Source organism: Manis pentadactyla, chromosome 7, assembly GCF_030020395.1.
Source record: "Manis pentadactyla isolate mManPen7 chromosome 7, mManPen7.hap1, whole genome shotgun sequence".
In the NCBI taxonomy this organism is placed as follows: Eukaryota; Metazoa; Chordata; class Mammalia; order Pholidota; family Manidae; genus Manis; species Manis pentadactyla.
Window position 1 is genome coordinate 98809397 of NC_080025.1, and position 21444 is coordinate 98830840.

At 38.5% G+C, this 21444-nt stretch overlaps 1 protein-coding gene across 2 annotated transcripts in view; it reads right to left on the reverse strand.

The window, feature by feature from the left end:
* Window positions 1-3395: 3395 nt before the first annotated feature.
* The window catches only part of SPMIP4 (sperm microtubule inner protein 4), a 42656-nt gene continuing 24607 nt past the window's right edge, over window positions 3396-21444 (reverse strand). For both annotated transcript variants that reach the window (XM_057504596.1, XM_036877105.2), the window contains 4 exons: window positions 20448-20536; window positions 14303-14390; window positions 13957-14048; window positions 3396-4896 (listed from right to left, as the gene is read on the reverse strand). In XM_057504596.1, the coding sequence (XP_057360579.1) occupies window positions 4075-4896; window positions 13957-14048; window positions 14303-14390; window positions 20448-20536 (1091 nt within the window). In that variant the 3' untranslated portion in view covers window positions 3396-4074. The remainder of the gene's footprint in view (window positions 4897-13956; window positions 14049-14302; window positions 14391-20447; window positions 20537-21444) is intronic.

The window sequence follows — 21444 nt, forward strand, 5'->3', positions numbered from 1 at the left end:
TTGGATGTTAACTCCTTGTTGGATTTGTCATTTACAAATATATTCTCCCATACTGTAGGACGCCTTTTTGTTCTGTTGATGGTGTCCTTTGCCATACAGAAACTTTTTAGTTTGATGTAGTCCCATGAGTTCATTTTTGCTTTTGTTTCCCTTGCTCGAGGAGCTGCGTTCAGGAAGAAGTTGCTCATGCTTATATTCAGGAGATTTTTGCCTATGTTGTCTTTTAAGAGTTTTATGGTTTCATGACTTACATTCAGGTCTTTGATCCATTTCGAGTTTACTTTGTGTATGTGGTTAAACAATAATCCAGTTTCATTCTCTTGCATTTAGCTGTCCAGTTTTGCAAACACCAGCTGTTGAAGATGCTGTCATTTCCCCATTGTATGTCCATGGCTCCTATATCATATATTAATTGACCATATGTGGTTGGGTTTATATCAGGTCTCTCTAGTCTGTTCTATTGGTCTATGGGTCTGTTCTTGTGCCATTACTAAATTGTCTTGATTACTGTGGCTTTGTAGTAGAGCTTGAAGTTGGGGAGCATAATCCCCCCAGCTTTATTCTTCCTTCTTAGGATTGCTTTGACTATTTGGGGTCTTTTGTGGCTCCGTATGAATTTTAGAATGATTTGCTTTAGTTCATTGAAGAATGCTGTTGGAATTTTGATAGGAATTGCATCAAATCTGTGGTTTGCTTTAGGCAGGATGGCCATTTTGACAATATTAATTCTTCCTATCCATGAGCATGGGATGTGTTTCCATTTATTGGTATCATCTTTACTTTCTGTCATGAGTACCTTGTAGATTTCAGAGTATAGGTCTTTCACTTCCTTGGTTAGGTTTATTCCTAGGTATTTTATTCTTTTTGATGCAACTGCGAATGGAATTGTTTTCCTGATTTCTCTCTCTGCTAGTTCATTGTTAGTGTATAGGAATGCTGCAGGTTTCAGTGTATTTTGTATCCTGCAACTTTGCTGAATTCAGATATTAGATCTAGTAGTTTCAGAGTGGATTCTTTAGGGTTTTTTATATACAATGTCATGTCATCTGCAAATAGTGACAGTTTAACTTCTTCCTTGCCATCTGGATGCCTTTTATTTCTTTGTGTTGTCTGATTGCCATGGTTAGGAACTCCAGTACTATGTTGAATAGAAGTGGGGAGAGTGGGCATCCTTGTCTTGTTCCCAATCTTAGAGGAAAAGCTTTCAGCTTCTCGCTGTTAAGTATGACATTGGCTGTGAGTCTGTCATATATGGCCTTTATTGAGGTACTTGCCCTCTATACCCATTTTGTTGAGAGTTTTTATCATGAATGGATGTTAAATTTTGTCAAATGCTTTTTCAGCATCTGTGGAGATGATCATATGGTTTTTGTCCTTTTTGTTGGTGTGGTGGATGATGTTAATGGATTTTCGAATGTTGCACCATCCTTGCATCCCTGGAATAAGTCCTACTTGATCATGATGTATGATCTTTTTGATGTATTTTTGAATTTGGTTTGCTAATAATTTGTTGAGTATTTTTGCATCTATGTTCATCAGCGATGTTTGTCTGTAGTTTTCTTTTTTTGTGGTGTTTTCGCCTGGTTTTGGTATTAGAGTGATGCTGGCCTCACAGAATGAGTTTGGAAGTATTCCCTCTTCTTCTACTCTTTGGAAAACTTTAAGGAGGATGGGTATTAGGTCTTCACTAAATGTTTGATAAAATTAGCGGTGAAGCCATCTAATCCAGGTGTTTTGTTTTTAGGTAAGTTTTTGATTACCAGTTCAATTTTGTTGCTGGTAATTAGTCTGTTCAGATTTTCTGTTTCTCTCTGGGTCAGCCTAGGAAGGTTGTATTTTTCTAGAAAGTTGTCCATTTCTTCTAGGTTATCCAGTTTGTTAGTGTATAATTTTTCATAGTATTCTCTAATAATTCTCTGTATATCTGTGGTGTCCATAGTGATTTTTCCTTTCTCATTTCTGATTCTGTTTATGTGAGTAGACTCTTTTTTTTCTTGATAAGTCTGGCTAGGTGTTTATCTATTTTGTTTATTTTCTCAAAGATCCAGCTATTGCTTTCATTGATTCTTTCTATTGTTTTACTCTTCTCAATTTTATTTATTTCTGCTCTAATCTTTATTATGTCCTTCCTTCTACTAACTTTGGGCCTCATTTGTTCTTCTTTTTCTAGTTTTATTAATTGTGAGTTTAGACTGCTCATATGGGGTTGTTCTTCTTTCCTGAGGTAGGCTTGTATTGCAATATACTTTCCTCTTAGCAAAGACTTTGCTGTGCCCCACAGGTTTTGCGGTGTTGAATTATTGTTGTCATTTGTCTCCATATATTGCTTGATCTCTGTTTTTATTTGGTCATTGATCCATTGGTTACTTATGAGCATGTTGTGAAGCCTCCATGTGTTTGTGGGCTTTTTCATTTTCTTTGTGTAATTTATTTCTAGTTTCATACCTTTATGGTCTGAGAAACTGGTTGGTACAACTTCAATCTTTTTTAATTTACTGAGGCTCTTTTTGTCACCTAGTATATGATCTGTTCTTGAAAATGTCCCATGTGCACTTGAGAAGAATGTGTATTCTGCTGCTTTTGGGTGTAGAGTTCTGTAGATGTCTGTTAGGTCCATGTGTTCTAATGTGTTGTTCAGTGCCTCTGTCTCCTTACTTATTTTCTGTCTGGTTTATCTGTCCTTTGGAGTGAGTAGAGTGTTGAAGTCTCCTAAAATGAATGCATTGCATTCTATTTCCCCTTTTAATTCTGTTAGTATTTGTTTCACATATGTAGGTGCTCCAGAGTTGGGCACATAGATATTTATAATGGTTATATCTTCTTGTTGGATTGACCCTTTTATCTTTGTCTCTTGTGACTTTCTTTGTTTTGAAGTCTATTTTGTCTGATACAAGTACTGCAACTCCTGCTTTTTTCTCCCTATTAGTTGCATAATATATCTTTTTCCATTCCTTCACTTTTAGTCTGTGTGTATCTTTGGGTTTAAAGTGATGTTATCTGACTTTAGAATAATTGATATAAAGCCACCTGCTATGGTCTGAATGTTTTTGTCCATAGAAAATTCATATGTTGAAATCCCTTGGGAAGTGATTAGTTTATTAAGGCAGAGCCCTTAAGAATAGTATTTGTGCCTTCATAAAAGGGTCCTCAAAGAGATCCCTCACCCCTTCCACCAAGTGAGTTTTCAGTGAGAATAGCTGTCAGCGAGGAAGTGGATTTTTACCAGACACCAAGTCTGCTGGCACCATGATCCTGGACTTCCCATTCTTCAGAATTGTGAGAAATAACCTAGTTTATGGTATTTTGTTGTAGCAGCCCAAATGAACTAAGGCACCATCCTTTCTTGCCACAATTCAAACTCATCAGTTACTAATTGAAGCCATTGTTAGATTTTTCACAACAAAGTCATTTATTCTGTATAAAAGAAATGTTTATATGTCTTTATCCAAAGGTTAAAGGAAAAGAAACATCCAACTTAGAATGAGTGCGTGCAGAGCATTTTGGGTTTCATCTTTTCCACTGGCTTATTTTTGTCCCCACACTTACATAAAGGAATAGGGCCCACACACATATACTTTATTAAGGTAATGCAGTTTGTAGAGCTGGCTGTCCATCCCTCAGTTAACTGGGCCTTTTTTGAGTTTTCTCTTTTGTACCTAATGTCATTTTGTACAAACATTTACAAAAAGGGACAGTGTTCACATATTTATTAAGATACTATAGTTTGTACAAACATCTGTCAGTTATTGGGCATTTGAGTTTTTTCAAATATTCATTTTTGTAAAATGATGCTTTTGAAAAAACTACTTGTAGTATACTTTGAAAATGAGATTAAAGACTACAAGTTTTTCTTGTTCTAATATTTTATTGCCAAATTGTTAAACTTTTCAAGAAGTAAGAACATCACCTTTTCTGGGTTTCTCTGACCAGATCCTAACTTAAGTTCCTGAAAATATAAACCTCATTAACAAGGTCACTATGGCTCCTTTAGAAAACAGAATCCAGCAACAAGGAATAAATTCTATTTTTTCTTTTCTTGCAAGAGGCTGGGTTTTGAAGGGAAGGATGAATATCTCAATTATAGAAATAATAGGAATTATGGCCATAGAATTGGTGTTTCATTCCTGAATACTCCTTATCCCTGAGGTCCTTATGGTCTTCTAGAATTGATTTATGGAAACGTTTTTGTGCACCAGTTTTTGAAAAAGAGTTCCTAAGCTCCAGCAGGTCAGTCTGAGGCTTGGCCACACCAGCTCTAGGAATCCAACCCAGAATAGGTCTTGTTTCCTCACTGTTCTCCATGTTCAAGTTGAACTGTTCTTCTGACTTGCTTAAGAAATGTTCTAAATCAGAAGTTTCCAAGTCTAGTTTACTCTGTAAAATACTAGGCTTACTAAGGCCAACAGGGTTTTGACATATAATATACTGGTCAGGTAAGGGAGATTTCAGATGTTCATACTGAATGTAATGTTTTGGGTTACAGTAAGGTATAGGTTGGGGTTTTAATGGCAGCTGTCTCCAATACAAATCTTCTGTGTTTTTAGTATCTGTAATTTTTGGAAACTGTTTTATGTCATAGATGTCAGTCAGATCTTTTGTTGGGTAACAAGGTGGGACTGCATAGGTAGATAGCAAACTTTGTTCTTCCTTAATTTTGTCCTCAATTTCCTGGTTTTTATAGGTGACACCTGCCAGTGTGTTACTGCTAAGTGCCATCATTTCTGTAGAACTGGGTACAAAGGTATGAAAAATACATAAAACTCTAGGGGTACAATGTGGACAGGGAGGTGGTCTTTGTTGGACAATAGCCTCCAGAGGTCGTCGGTTCTGAATCAGTCGGGCAATTCGTCCTTCCAAGGGTCTGGAAGGTTTTAACACAGCATGGAATTTTTCTTGCTGTAGTGGTGGGATTAAAAAGGAGAAAATCAATTAATAAATCTGGCATTATAAGGATATTTCCACAAATGGCAGGTTAAAAGTCATACCCATTTTTCACTGAGTAAACATAGGATGGGTGAGGAGTGAACACTGCAGTGTTCTTTGATATAAGACATGGAACTTTGGGTCCTAATAAACACATTTTTCTCTACTGGTTTTTGCTAATATAGAAAGGGCATATTTTTAGTTGACTATAGAGAAATTTCTCTATGTATGACTTCTTTACTTTCAAACATCCAAAGATATAAAAGAATTACTGGAATAAGACTTCAGCCAACAGATGATATTAACGTTATGTGCAGTTATTTAAATCTCAGTAAAAGCTTTCTTTGTTAGGCCAAAGCAAGGGTTCTTAATCCTTGGTTGAGTCAGAATCAGCTTTGGAACCAGCAGATGATATACCTACCCTTGATTCTCTGAAATTGAGATTCATAATGTCTGCAGTGGGGCTCAGAATCTGCTTTTTTAACAAACATCTCAGGTGATGCTGAGGCCAGTGATGTTCTGTGCTTGGAGGAAGACTGGTCTGAGGGGAGTCATATCTGTGCTGCTCTTTGAGGTGTTTTATAAATTCTGTGAATTCAATCATGTCTGACAACTGTGAAAGTAGTGAGCATATTTAAAGGTTATTATTATAAAGATGTCTAGTGGGGGACAGGAGGAGAAGGGAGGAGTTGACTTGGAAGGGACATGACGGAACTTTCTGGGATGATGGGTAAAGATCAGTATATTGATAGGGGTTTGGATTACACAAAGCTATATGCATTAGTCAAAACTCTTTGAAAGTACACTTAAGATTTGTGCAGTTTCATTCAATATATTTTCCCTTAAAAGAAAACCAGAGAATCACGGGAAGATGGCGGCATGAGTAGTTCAGTGGAAATCTCCTCCCCAAAACATATAAATTTATGAAAATAGAATAAATACAACTATTCCTAAAAGAGACACCAGTGGATGCAGTACAACAGCCAGGATACATCTACACCTGCGAGAACACAACATCACAGGAAGGGGGAAGGATACAAGCCGCAGCCAGGTGGGACCTGAATGCTCCCATACCCCAGAACCCAGCTGGAAGAAAGGAGTTGGAACAGGGAGGGAGTGAAAGCCCAGGACTGCTAAACAACCAGCTCTAGAAATCTGCACCCAGAGTGGAGACACAAGGTGCATGGGGTGCTGGATATTAGAGAAACAGAAAAGCAAAACCTGTGGGCAGGTCCCTGCAACTGGTGCCCCTGAGACAAAAGAAAAGCAAGTGCTTTCTGCAAGTCTTAAAGAGACAGGGACCCCACAGCTGGATGAAGTTGTTCCGGCACACTTAGCCAGCAGCTGGGAATCCCGGGGAACTTTAGGTGTCCTAAACCCCGGGGCGGCAGCGCAGCTCTGAAGCCCCTCACAGCACTAAGCAGCCTGCCAGTCGTTCCTCCAACTGGTGCTGACATTGACACACAGGCCCAGTAGTGGGAGAGTGGCAGTGCACGCCGGGGGACTGGGAGCGGATCGTGTGTGCTCATGGCGCCAGAGGAGCGGCTCGTGCGAGCCCGCAGCAGAGGCAACTGAACAGCCCGGTTGTGACCTGCTTGCGCTGGCGGCAGTGGCGCCAGAGGAGCCCAGGAGAGGTCTGTGCGGAAGAGGCCCGCGTGCACCTGCAGCGGTGCCAGAGGGAGCAGCCATGCTCCCAGCAGCCGACCAGAATCCCAGCCCAATGCACAGCTGCCTGGGCCAGACCCAAAGGCTGCTGCTAGCACACAGCTGCCTGGCAGGGGCACCACTATTGCGCAGGAGTGCACCTGGCATGCCTGCCACTCCCTGCAGGGCTCCGCACTGCTCTGACGGAGACCCCACCCACAGAAGCTTAGGGGATTAACCTGGTGGCTGTACCAGGAGTGTGGGTAACTGACACAGGCAGCGGAGAAGGGCAAGGCATCCAGCAAGCAGGAAAGGACTTTCTTTTCCCAGCTAACACACCCGCAACCTGCCTACAGCCACCGCTATCACCATGAAAAGGCAAAAAAATTTAGTCCAGACCAAGATAGTTCAGACAACACCTGAGAGAGGATCTGCAGAGACAGACCTAACCAGTCTCCCTGAAAAAGACTTCAAAATAAAAATCATAAACATGCTGACAGAGCTGCAGAGAAATATACAAGAGCTAAGGGATGATGTCCAGAGGGATATTACAGAAGTGAAACAATCTCTGGAAGGATTTATAAGCAGAATGGATTAGATGCAAGAGGCCATTGATGGAATAGAAAACAGAGAATAGGAATGTATAGAAGCTGACACAGAGAGAGATAAAAGGATCTCCAGGAATGAAACAATATTAAGAGAACTGTGTGACCAATCCAAAAGGAACAATATCCGCATATAGGGGTACCAGAAGAAGAGAGAGAAAAAGGGATAGAAAGTGTCTTTGAAGAAATAATTGCTAAGAACTTCCCCAAACTGGGAGAGGAAATAATTCCTCAGACTACAGAAGCACACAGAACTCCCGAGGGAAGGGACCCAAAGAGGACAACACCAAGACACATAATAATTAAAATGGCAAAGATCAAGGACAAGGACAGACTATTAAAGGCAGTCAGAGAGAGAAAAAAGGTCACCTACAAAGGAAAACCCATCACGCTGTCATCAGACTTCTCAACAGAAACCTTACAGGCCAGAAGAGAATGGCATGATATATTTAACACAATGAAACAGAAGGGCCTTGAACCAAGGATACTATATCCAGCATGATTATCATTTAAATATGAAGGAGGGATTAAACAATTCCCAGATAAGCAAAAGTTTAGGGAATTTGCCTCCCACAAACCACCTCTACAGGGTGTCTTAAAGGGACTGCTCTAGATGGGAGCACTCCTAAAAAGAGCACAGAAGAAAACATCCAACATATGAAGAATGGAGGAGGAGGAATAAGAAGGGAGAGAAATAATCATCAGACTGTGTTTGTAATAGCGCAATAAGTGAGTTAAGTTAGACAGTAAGGTAGTAAAGAAGCTAACCTTGAACCTTTGGTAACCACGAATCTAAAACCGGCAACGGCAATAAGTACGTATCTTTCAATAATCACCCTAAATGTAAATGGACTGAATGCACCAATCAAAAGACACAAAGTAATAGAATGGATAAAAAAGCAAGACCCATCTATATGCTGCTTACAAGAGACTCACCTCAAACCCAAAGACATGCACAGATTAAAAGTCAAGGGATGGAAAAAGATATTTCATGCAAACAACAGGGTCAGAAAAGCAGGTGTTGCAATACTAGTATCAGACAAAATAGACTTCAAAATAAAGAAAGTAACAAGAGATAAAGAAGGACATTACATAATGTTAAAGGGCTCAGTCCAACAAGAGGATATAACCATTATAAACATATATGCACCCAATACAGGAGCACCAATATATGTGAAACAAATACTAACAGAATTAAATGAGGAAGTAGAATGCAATGCATTCATTTTGGGAGACTTCAACACACCACTCACTCCAAAGGACAGATCCACCAGACAGAAAATAAGTAAGGACACAGAGGCATTGAACAACACACTAGAACAGATGGACCTAATAGACATCTATAGAACTCTACATCCAAAAGCAACAGGATACACATTCTTCTCAAGTGCACATGGAACATTCTCCAGAATAGACCATATACTAGGCCACAAAAAGAGCCTCAGTAAATTCCCAAAGATTGAAATCCTACCAACCAACTTTTCAGACCACAAAGGTATAAAACTAGAAATAAATTGTACAAAGAAAGCAAAAAGGCTCACAAACACATGGAGGCTTAACAACATGCTCCTAAATAATCAATGGATCAACGACCAAATTAAAATGGAGATCCAGCAATGTATGGAAACAAATGACAACAACAACATAAAGCCCCAACTTCTGTGGGACACAGCAAAAGCAGTCTTAAGAGGAAAGTATATAGCAATCCAGGCATATTTAAAGAAGGAAGAACAATTCCAAATGAATAGTCTAATGTCCCAATTATCGAAATTTGAAAAAGAAGAACAAATGAGGCCTAAGGTCAGCAGATGGAGGGACATATAAAATCAGAGAAGAAATAAATAAAATTGAGAAGAATAAAACAATAGAAAAAATCAATGAAACCAAGAGCTGGGTCTTTGAGAAAATAAACAAAATAGATGAGCCTCTAGCCAGACTTATTAAGAGAAAAAGAGAGTCAACACACATCAACAGAATCAGAAACGAGAAAGGAAAAATCAAGATGGACCCCACAGAAATATAAAGAATTATTAGAGAATACTATGAAAACCTATATGCTAACAAGCTGGAAAACGTAGGAGAAATGGACAACTTCCTAGAAAAATACAACATTCCAAGGCTGACCCAGAAAGAAACAGAAAATCTAAACAGACTAATTACCAGCAACAAAATTGAATCAGTAATCAAAAAACTACCCAAGGACAAAACCCCCCGGGCCAGATGGATTTACCTCGGAATTTTATCAGACATACAGAGAAGACATAATACCCATTCTCCTTAAAGTTTTCAAAAAAATAGAAGAGGAGAGAATACTCCCAAACTCATTCTATGAAGCCAACATCACTGTAATACCAAAACCAGGCAAAGTCCCCACCAAAAAAGAAAACTACAGACCAATATCCCTGATGAACATAGATGCAAAAATGCTCAACAAAATATTAGCAAACCGAATTCAAAAATACATCAAGAGGATCATACACCATGACCAAGTGGGATTCATCCCAGGGATGCAAGGATGGTACAACATTCGAAAATCCATCAACTTCATCCACCACATCATCAAAAAGAAGGACAAAAACCACATGATCATCTCCATAGATGCTGAAAAAGCATTCGACAAAGTTCAACATCATTCATTATAAAAACTCTCAACAAAATGGGCATAGAGGGCAAGTACCTCAACATAATAAAGGCCATATATGATAAACCCACAGTCAACATCATACTGAACAGCGAGGGGCTGAAAGCTTTTCCTCTGAGATTGGGAACAAGACAGGGATGCCCACTCTCCCCACTGTTATTCAACATAGTACTTGAGGTCCTAGCCATGGCAATCAGACAAAACAAAGAAATACAAGGAATCCAGATGGGTAAAGAAGAAGTCAAACTGTCACTCTTTGCAGATGGCATGATATTGTACATAAAAAACCCTAAAGACTCCACTCCAAAACTACTAGAGCTAATATTGGAAGTCAGCAAAGTTGCAGTATACAAAATTAACGCACAGAAATCTGTGGCTTTCCTATACACTAACAATGAACCAATAGAAAGAGAAATCAGGAAAACAATTCCATTCACAATTGCATCAGAAAGAATAAAATACCTAGGAATAAACCTAACCAAGGAAGAAAAAGACCTGTACCCTGAAAACTGCAAGACACTCTTAAGAGAAATTAAAGAGGACACTAACAAATGGAAACTCATCCCATGCTCCTGGCTAGGAAGAATTAATATTGTCAAAATGGCCATCCTACCCAAAGCAATATACAGATTCAGTGCAATCCCTATCAAATTACCAACAGCATTCTTCAATGAACTGGAACAAATAATTCAATAATTCATATGGAACCGTCAAAGACCCTGAATAGCCAAAGCAATTCTGAGAAGGAAGAATAAAGTGGGGGGGATCTCGCTTCCCAACTTCAAGCTCTACTACAAAGCCACAGTAATCAAGACAATTTGGTACTGGCACAAGAACAGAGCCACAGACCAGTGGAAGAGATTGGAGACTCCAAACATTAACCCAAACATATATGGTCAATTAATATACAATAAAGGAGCTATGGACATAGAATGGGGAAATGATTGTCTCTTCAACAGATGGCGCTGGCAAAACTGGACAGCTACATGTAGGAGAATGAAACTGGATCACTGTCTAACCCCATACACAAAAGTAAATTCTAATGCATCAAAGACCTGAATGTAAGTCATGAAACCATAAAACTCTTAGAAAAAAAAATAGGCAAAAATCTCGTGGACATAAACATGAGTGACTTCTTCATGAACATATCTCCCCAGGCAAGGGAAACAAAGGGAAAAATGAACAAGTGGGACTATATCAAGCTGAAAAGCTTCTGTACAGCAAAAGACACCATCAATAGAACAAAAAGGTATCCTACAGTATGGGAGAATATATTCATAAATGACAGATCCGATAAAGGATTGACATCCAAAATATATAACGAGCTCTCACACCTCAACAAACAAAAAGCAAATAATCCAATTAAAAAATAGGCAGAGGAACTGAATAGACAGTTCTCTAAAGAAGAAATTCAGATGGCCAACAGACACATGAAAAGATGCTCCACATCGCTTGTCATCAGAGAAATGCAGATTAAAACCACAATGAGATATCACCTCACACCAGTAAGGATCCCCATCATCGAAAAGACAAACAACAACAAATGTTGGCGAGGTTGTGGACAAAGGGGAACCCTCCTACACTGCTGGTGGGAATGTAAATTAGTTCAACCATTGTGGAAAGCAGTATGGAGGTTCCTCAGAATGCTCAAAATAGAAATACCATTTGACCCAGGAATTCCACTTCTAGGAATTTACCCTAAGAATGCAGCACTCCAGTTTGAAAAAGACAGATGCACCCCTATGTTTATCGCTGCACATATTTACAGTAGCCAAGATATGGAAGCAACCTAAATGTCTATCAGTAGATGAAGGGATGAAGGAGATGTGGTACATATACACAATGGAATATTACTCAGCCATAAGAAAAAAACAGATCCTACCATTCACAACAACATGGATGGAGCTAGAGGGTATTATGCTCAGTGAAATGAGCCAGGTGGAGAAGGACAAGTACCAAATGATTTCACTCATATGTGGAGTATAAGAACAAAGGAAAACTGAAGGAACAAAACAGCAGCAGAATCACAGAACCCAAGAATGAACTAACAGTTACCAAAGGGAAAGAGACTGGGGAGGATGGGTGAGAAGGGAGGGATAAGGGCAGGGAAAAAGAAAGAGGGCATTACGATTAGCATGTATAGTGCGTGGGGGGCACAGGGAGGGCTGTGCAACACAGAGGAGACAAGTAGTGATTTTACAGCATCTTACTATGCAGATGGACAGTGACTGTGACGGGGTATGTGGGGGGACGTCGTGAAGGGGGGAGCCTAGTAAACATAATGTTCTTCATGTAATTATGGATTAATAAAAAAAAAAAAGAAAAGAAGAAAACCAGACAAATTGAACTCTAGTTAATGATATGCATGTTGAATGTTTAGAGTGCAAATATACTAATGTCTGCAAATGAATCTGAAATGCATAAAAGTAATAGTGTGGTTGGAGGGAGGAAAGTTGAATAGACTGTGTGACAAGGACAGTAAAAGGCTAATGGTAAAACTAGGTAATGGGCATATGGGTATTAACTATACAGTTATTTCAGCTTTTCTGTGTGTTTGAAAATTTTTATAATATGTTGAAATAAAATAAAGATTGGATCTATGACAAAGGTGGAATTGATAACAGAGATAAAAATGAAATTATGAGAAAATATCTAGTTTGGTATTAAAAAAATGGACTTAGGAACATCCTTTTGGAACCTAATTTGTTCATATTTGGAGGAATTTCATACTGTTATTAACAAATCTGTTACAATCTTTAGCTAATCAGGCTTGAGTACATACTATGAAAGAAAGAAAAAAACCCGCAGCTTTTTGAAATGCTTTAAATGAAATAAATTTGTCATGAGCAAAAAGTGTAGAGTGTATCATATCCTACCTTAACAGTATCCCTTTGTGCAAGATACGGTTTTTAGTATCTTTATTTTATTCTACTATTACAAAATATTTCATAAACATCTTTATTACCGCTACAACAAGCCTTCCCAGAGTCCATTATTTATATTTTAGTTAGAAACTAGATTCACTGAAACTTTCTTTTAAGGCGTATTTTAATCTGACTAATTAAAATGTAGGTGTTGATTTACTTGCAAAGTAGTTATACATGTAATATACTTGATAAGCATCCTTGTATAGCTATACATGCATTATTTTGTAAAAATGATAAAGGTGCTTCCTGAGGGGCTGGACCCTACAGGGTTAAATCTGTGGAAATCTGGACAGTTGCTAAACACACCTGACGATATATATGTATAGTCTTTTCTAGCATAAGAGAATGTTCTTTGCAAGTGAAAAATATAGAAAATTAAAAACCCTTCAGTGAATAATAAAGTGCAGCCTATGGCAGTACTGGTATAATGATTTTTTTATTACCTTGGGAAATATTGAAGCTAATATAAAATGAATGTGTTCCTTTCAGTTTAAGGAGTTCATGCTATAATATCTTAGTTGTTTTTTATGTGTCTTTCACAGTTTACATCTTTGAAAATACTGATTTTTGTTTTAAAAACTTTGCAGTTTCAGGGGATAAAATTGAGGCCCCAAATAAAACAACATATTTGTATACTATTAGGTCAGTTTATTTCATTTACATTAAGCCAACAGTTTATAATTTCTACCACTAAAGGGTTTAATCATCTCTTTCACAGCATTTCACATAATCAGTTAATCTCTGTTGATACTTGCAGATAATTTATTGGCTTTTGATTGTAATTCAGCCAACTCTCAATTATTGTGGATATTAGGAAGAAGCCTTTATCTCTCTGAAAGCAGTGGGATTGTACAAGATACACAAACATGCAAAGATGCACAAAATATACTAGGAATCTCATTATATTAGTACGTGAGCATTTGTAAACCAGTTTCCTTGTAAATTTTAGTAATAGTAGCATAGTAGAAAATCTGCAAACCAAAAGAAAAGTCCTGTGAGAGGAAAAGAAACCTTGCTTGTTCTTCAAAATAGTGGATGGGGTATTCAAACCAGTTCAAATCAATTCAGAATTAACTTCTAAAATCGGTTATATTTTCTCTCTGCTAGCTTGGTTAAAAGTACTTATAAAGCAAATAAAAAGTGGGCAAACCAGAAAGGAGCCCAACACCTGGGTACTTTCTCCCTAAGTAACTGAGAGTTGACTGTGATTACTTACAGGCTCTGGGTCAAATCCTATTTGTCCAGTTAAGTCTGCTACCTCCTTTTCATGGTAATCATCCAGTTCAAGGGGGTTCATGGGCCCCAGACCTTAATGGAAACATCACATATCATTTTGTTAAGAGTAAACACATGACACTTAAATGAGCTTTTATAGAAAAACTTACCCATTCTCTTTTGTAATAAGAACCAATAAAATGAAAACCAACTTTAACTCCTACCAACCTTAATTTCTATTAGTACTTTAAGAAACAGGGGAAAATATTAAAATATGAAAACTTGTAACAGCATTTGTCAAATAATCCAATTCTGTTCTTTATACTTGCATTAAAGCGAACTCATACCTGTAAAATCATGAGTGTACGAAGTGATCCAATGGGACCTCTCAAGATTTCTTCGTATGTTGGCTTCTTTTAGACACTTAATAGAGTCCTATAAATTCAAAGAAGGGTTAGGAGTGAAGGTTTTAGAAGGTTTTGGGTAGAACACTGGCTTTTTTTCTCAACACATTTAGGAAACTAAAATGTGAGCATAAAAGATTATTGTTGTTAATGTCACCTTGTAGAATAAGGGCTGACTCACTATCTCAGCAGGAGTTGAGGGTAAAGGAAATTCCAGGCTGAAGTTAGATGCTATTTTTTTTCTTCATTAATTACTGATATTCTGTAACTATAACCATATTTGGACTTAAACACAATATTTTATTAGAGAATGGGTGAGGTCTTTTCTAAAAATCTTTTGTTTGGCAGGGATTCTGATAATGTATATTGGGGAAATGGCCCTGGAAGTATTCTACCTCTAGTAAAGTTTTATTAAGAGTTATAAAGGACTCTGAGGTGCTCCTTTGGGTAAGTTGAGTCAAAACTGTGTGCCTCTCACTTCTTCCTTGCCTGAAAAGGCACCATTTTATATTTTTTATTAATTTCTGGTAGTTAAGATGACCAAAAATTAAAATAAAAATTTTCATTCTGTAGACATAACTGCTTACTATGTTTTATTTTTTATTTTCAAATGGAGTTATGCATGTAAAAGTGAAAGAATGAATTGCTTTCACTGTAATGTTTTTGTTACTTAGAAATATTTCTCAGATTGATGATAATCAATAAATATTCCCTGAGCACCTATATGTGCACATAGGGGCAGGAAAAAAGGATGGATCAGAAACAAATCTTGCCATTGAGGAGTATATTGGCTAGAAGGGGAGACAAGGTGTGAGAACAGAAATGACTTTAAGGGAAAAGTAACTCTTTGTTATAAAAGAGGCTCAGACAAAATTATTTGGAAGTTCAGAGGAGGGAGGGAATGATTTAAGCTGACCAGGGAGCTGGGCTGGGAGCAGAGAGGGAGGAAACAAGAGGCCATATTCTGTCATACCATAGAAAGTAGGCCTTGAATGACATGTAGAAGTAGGGAGGCCAAGGGAACGGAGAGATCAGAGGTATGAATGGTACTGGAAAGGGTGGAATTAATATTTCTTGAACACTTTGCACTTGTCCTCACAGTCAGGCCCACCCTTAAAGTTTGCAGGTTTGGGGGCTAGAGTACAATGAGAAGCCACATTCTATTAGTCTAAATAATTTAATTTATATATCAAGCAGATAGACTATTAAATAAAAGATTTCTGTTCTCCTACTTTGACAACATAATTTCCTAACAACCTGGAGGACCATATTCAAATTTTGCCTTCTTAAACTGATCCCAAATCTGCACTGGCAGATGGTTTAGAGAGAGCCAGCCACTGGCTCCTGGCCTCAGCACCCTTTACAACATTACTCCCATTCCAAACTATGAGGTGTCTCATATATAAGGGTATCCTATCTCTCAGGTTCAAGCTTTGTATACTTATCACCACTGCTTCCAGCAAACAGCTATCTCTTGGCCATCCCTCTGGCCTAGAGGTATATACTACTTTGGGAGGACAGTCTTGAGGGTGAGACCCCATGAAGGTCCTGGGACTGGGTTCAGACCTATTTTGTTAGGGAATTCTGAAGTCCAACTTCAGTTTGGGGCAGGAGACTGGGGATATGGGCTCCAGATGGACCTATCCTCTTATCCCATAAACTTCCTGCCCCATAGGGAGGGGCACAGCCAGAGGAAGGCCAAAGCTGGGCCCTATAAAGCATGGGGCCTTCTAAGATTCCTGGGCCTAAGGGTGATGCTGCTCATAGTATCCCTATGAGGTTGGAGTGATCCCCATTTTATATATATAGAGTAGTCATGGTAAAAGGCACTTGGTAAAAGACTGTCTTGAGAAGTATTAAATAACCACCTCTATAAACCTTCAACAAAAAAATTCAGGGATAAAGAAAGCTGCCTTTGTTCTCCTTATTTATTATGATTTGAAAAGCCAACTTAGAAATAAGAAGAACTTTTTCAAATACTGTTCCTAGGGGCTGGATTAATTCTGGGTCTTAATCTGGTGATTAATCTGAAAAGCAGTCAAGGGCACAAAGGAAGAAAATAGGGGATGTGAAATTTTACTGTTGTCCATGGTGTCTTGGAAAGAGTTTAAGGAATCAGGAAACATTTGAGAGTGGAAAGCCAGCCAGTTTTCAGTGTGGCAAGGCAGTTTTATTCTGAGGACAGAGAGTTGGGTGCTGCTGCTGATCAGTCACTCAATAGGTATTCATTAGTTAAACATACTATTTACAGGGTAATGTCTGAATCTGATAATGGAAGGTAGGTACAAAGCAGGAAGAGATTCAATTCCTGAGATGTTAGTATCTAGGCAGACACTCCAGTTTACAAAGGAGTGATGTTAGTTTGAATTTTGACTGCCTTCTAAGAGGAATAGTACTATATGAGTTGTGGTTAATGGGGAGCATGTGTGGTAGGGGAGAGAGAGTATGCCAGTTTGCTTCCCATTCTGGATACCTTGGTTGTTGCTGGGGATGAACAGGTGGGAAGGTGGGGTTCAGGGAGGTGGCAGCAATGGAGAGATGCATTGTGGACAACCAGTTATTTGATAAGATGACACGTTTCTAAATGAGGTTCCTGCACACTCACCAACTTCACTGTCATTATTTGAGGATGAGTGTGGATTGTGCTATTACGGAGAGACAGAACCATACTAGGAATGAGGAATGGATACCCAGGAGGGGGATGGCTATCCCAGAATGGAAAGGTGGCAGATGGTTTAAGGAAAAACCACACTCCTTTGAAAGAGTGAGTATTCTTTCCAAGGTAAGTTAAAGGTCTTTACAAATATTTAGAGTTAAGGAAAATCAGGTAGTAGGTTCAGTTAGGCTTTGAAAATGGTTTGTTAAAAAATTTCGAACAGTCCAAGGTTAGGGGGGTTTATGGCATTTGACTTCTGTGATTATATAGCATCCTACTCAAAAGATGATTACAAGATAGAGTTTGTCTTAAAGGAGACTGTTGTACTGTAAAAGTTCAGACCAGATGCCTGAGTTCTTGAGAAAAAGAAAGGACAAAAGGTCTTTGGCCACTTGAGCTAATTGACAAAAACTGCCCCAAAGAATCAGATATTCTAATATTATTTGTTTGTCAGTTAAACAGGGAAAAGGAAGGTTCTGATTGGCTTGGTAGTGGCTGGAGATGGCTAGGGAGTGGTAACAGGAGAGGCCTTAGCTAACAACTCTGGTTGGGAAAAGTGGGCCAGGCCAGAGAGACAAAAAGGGCAGGGTAGCTCTGGGTTCTATGTGGGAAAGAGGTACCTAGATTTCTGTCACTCTTGAAGATACAGGCTTCATATACATGTAATATAGAAGGTTAAGGGCAAAATGAAAACACTCTGTTTAAATTAAGCCCCAGGACTTTTACTTGAAATGTTCTCCTTTCCAGGACTACTCATTTTGTAATGTTGCTAGGTCAACAGTGTTACCATAATTGGAATAAGAATACTGAAGGAAGCTAACATTTATTATAAGATTATCTGCTAATGTGCTGTTGAGTGCTTTTACCTTCATTTCATTCTCAAGGCAACCCTATCAAGTAGATTTTACTATTCTATTTTATCTATGAGGAAGGCAAGGTATTGAAGGGTTAACTACCCATCTAGGGTCACACAGATGAGATGTTTTAGACCCAGGAGCTGAGCCACTTTAAATTCACACTACTTACCAATATGTTATATATATTTTCTCATTGGCTTGGATGGAAAACACTAAAATATGGCTCCTAGAGTTTTCTCTTTTACAGCTAGGAGACACATTTTTGGAACTACTTATCAAGTTATTGTGTCCTTCCTCCTGTTTGTATTGAGTTATAGGGTGGAGTAGGAGGAGAGGAAAGACAATTAACCCATAAATATAAGTTACAATTTCTTGAACAAGGCATTTTTACTAAAGGTCCCACCCTTGGAGAATGATGATTACAATTTTGTAATCAATTATGATGTGGGTGGGGTACAGCCTGGGAACTGGGATTTCTAAAAGCACCCTAGGTGATTCTAATGTGCGTCCAAGGTTGAGAACCGCTGCTCTTGCAATAGGAAAGGTAAATACTATAAAAAAATATCCTCCTTTAACAAAAATGGAATACTGTAGATAAAGCTGAAGACTCCTTGACCAATCTCCCCCAATCACAAGTAGAAAGGTAGGGCAGGACAAGTACAGGTATTATCTTAAAGGAAAAAAAAAAGATGAGTTGTGAAGTGCTCAGTGTCAACTTTATCCTGATTTCTTTGTCCTGGGAAGTACTAAACTTGATTAGAGTTAGGGGGTAAGCCAAGAAGAATGACTGAAAGGTTGAAAATTAAGATCAAGGACAGATTAAGAAGTGGGATCCATTAGGAGAGTTAAAGAAATCAGTCAAAAATATGTACAAAGTGCTGTGGGGAATAAACATATAAAAAGCTCTGTTTTCAAAGAGCTTGTAATTTAGTTCACAAGATATGAGAGACAGGAAAAGTCATTGGTTACAGTAGTGTTGTAGAATGTCAGGAGAGGGAGAAACCACTTCTGTTGGAATAAAAAGGCTTTATCAGTTACAGTATATCCTATTTTTTCATATCTTTCATATAATCTTCATAGCCTGTGAAATTTGTAGAATAGATTTTACTGAAATTATACAGATCCACTTTATTGATGAAAGTTCAGAGAAGAAAAACTGTGCCTAATATCACTTAGAAACATAGGGCAAATAGAGAACATAGGTCTCCTGATTTGGCTCACTTTCTGCTATGCAAGAGAAACAATGAGAATGGAAATGAGCCTGGAAGAATGAGCAAGTTTTAGATAGGCAGAGAGGCCCTGGGAGGTGGGAGGCGAGCATACCGGGAATAGAAGATGGCCAGGAACCTGTTTGAGGACCGTAAGCCAAGCCACGGTGTAGGAAGGAAGCAAGGCCAGATCCAAAGGGTCCTCATAGCTCAGGTAATGTGTTCGGATTCACCGTTAGGTAAAGGGGAGAGAGTCAAGACTGTTGTAAAGGGGTGTGATGTGAGGACAGCAACTTTTAATGGGCGTGAAGTGAGGGAATTTGGAAGAAGAAACTAAAACAGAGCTGGAGACTCTGGCTGTAAGAAGAGTAATTATGGAATGGTCTCTAGAATAACTGCTCATATTTCTGGGTTGCTTAGATACAGATTTTGAAAGAATGAAAGAGATCCAGTAAAATAGATGATTCTTTCAGCACTTTTCTTTCATGTATAACTTAAAAACAAACAAACAGGAAATTGCTTCCTTCATAGATGACTGTGTGGCATTGCAATGACCACACTCTGGACTGTCACAATGGTCTTCCCGGTAAACTTCAAGAGTCTCTAGCCTTCCATTATTATTTCTTGTGCACCTCACAGACTGTTACTTGCAAGGAGATGATATATGGAAAACATTTGGCATTGCCTCTCACAAACTGACTGGCCAGGAATGTTGGCTATTATTAATTTCAAATGTCTAGATGTTTTCCTTTGTGATTTAAAATTTTCTCTTTATACCCATGAAGAGTCATGGTACAGAGGCAAAGAGCAGAGACTGGAGTCCCACCAGCCTGAGTTCTGTGATTATGAGATAGTCACAAACTGTCTGAGCCTGCTTCCTCACCTATAAAAATGGGGATGGTGAGACTAACCTGTTGGAGTTCTTATAATGACTAAATGATCTAAAGTGGTTAGTGCAGCAATTCCTCAAACAGTGGCTATTTTACCTTATCTTTGATTTGACACTTACACACTTACAATGGCTGGGACAGTAAATTTCAAATCTTCCTGAAAGTCTGCCAATGTAGTGTATTTGGAGTTACTTGATATATGGGTTAGGGGGACACATAGTGAAATACACAGAGAGTGAAAGTCCTCCTCCACTTTCTTTCAGGGAGGAACCTTTTATGTTACTGGAATTGTTATATAACTGCCAAAAGTATATGAAATCAGCTAAGAAAGCAAAAAAAATGTGAGTCATGGTCAAAATCTCCAATTTTTCACCCAGATAAAAAATGAAAACAATCCATCTTATGGATTTTTATAGACATATAGAGTAAAAACATTTTTTTACTTTGTTTTAAGCACATATTTTAAAAGATACTTACATCATAATATACACCCTGCCCTGGCCAACTCAAGGCTTTCTTCTTTGAATCCATGGGAAAATCAAGCAGTTTGTATCTGTAAGGATTACCTGAAATTTTCAGGAAAAGCACTGTTATACTGAATATGCAAAAACAGTCTTCTAACTAATAGGATTTGTGGGTTCAATAAATAGAAAGATAATAGGAGATAGAGAGGAATATGATTATACATCGAAACATCAACAAATTTTAATGTTTAATTAAAAAAAATTTCTCCTGAACCCTCTTTCTTCTTGCTGCCTCTAGCCCTGCACCAGGCTAGTCCCAAACAGTGCTCACCTGGATCATTGCGACAGCCTCCTTACTGCCCTTTGCCCACCCTAGCTCCTCTGAGCTCCCCTGGATTGCCCTCTGTAGAGATGACCCCTTTCCCATCCTCAGCCATGTGGTTTGGGTGGGATTGCCCGCTCATAGTTTCAGGGTGGGTTCTGATTGACCTGAGCCATTTGTCACTGGCTAGAGTAACTGGCTTGGTTGGGAACATAATCAAATCATAGCCAATAGGATATGGGGGTGCTTGCTTCCCTCAGGAAAACAAGCAGCTTTTTCCATTCAGCTATCCAAAGAGATTCTCTTCTCCCTGAATGACATGATGAGGGTGTGAGTGATCATTTTAGTTACACAGTTACAGCTTTGTTTGAATTGCTCCCCTGAATGAGCAGAGTGTAGGCCGCAGAGAGTGAGAATGAGTCTGTAACCCCAATGCTGTCAGCAGTAGGAAGGGGCATTAGTACTGGACCGTTCTTGTTAATGAAAGCGATTCTTTGGTAAATTATAAATTTTCCTGGATCTTCTTTCTGGCCTCTGAAGGCTCAGCAAATACAGTTCTATACAACCTGTTTTGGGTTTTCCCTGCCTAAATATCAAGAAATAGAATTAGTATTTGCTAAAAAAAAAGTATTGAAAGAGAACATTTTAAAGAACATAGCTTTGCACTGATGGACAGTGATTGCATTGG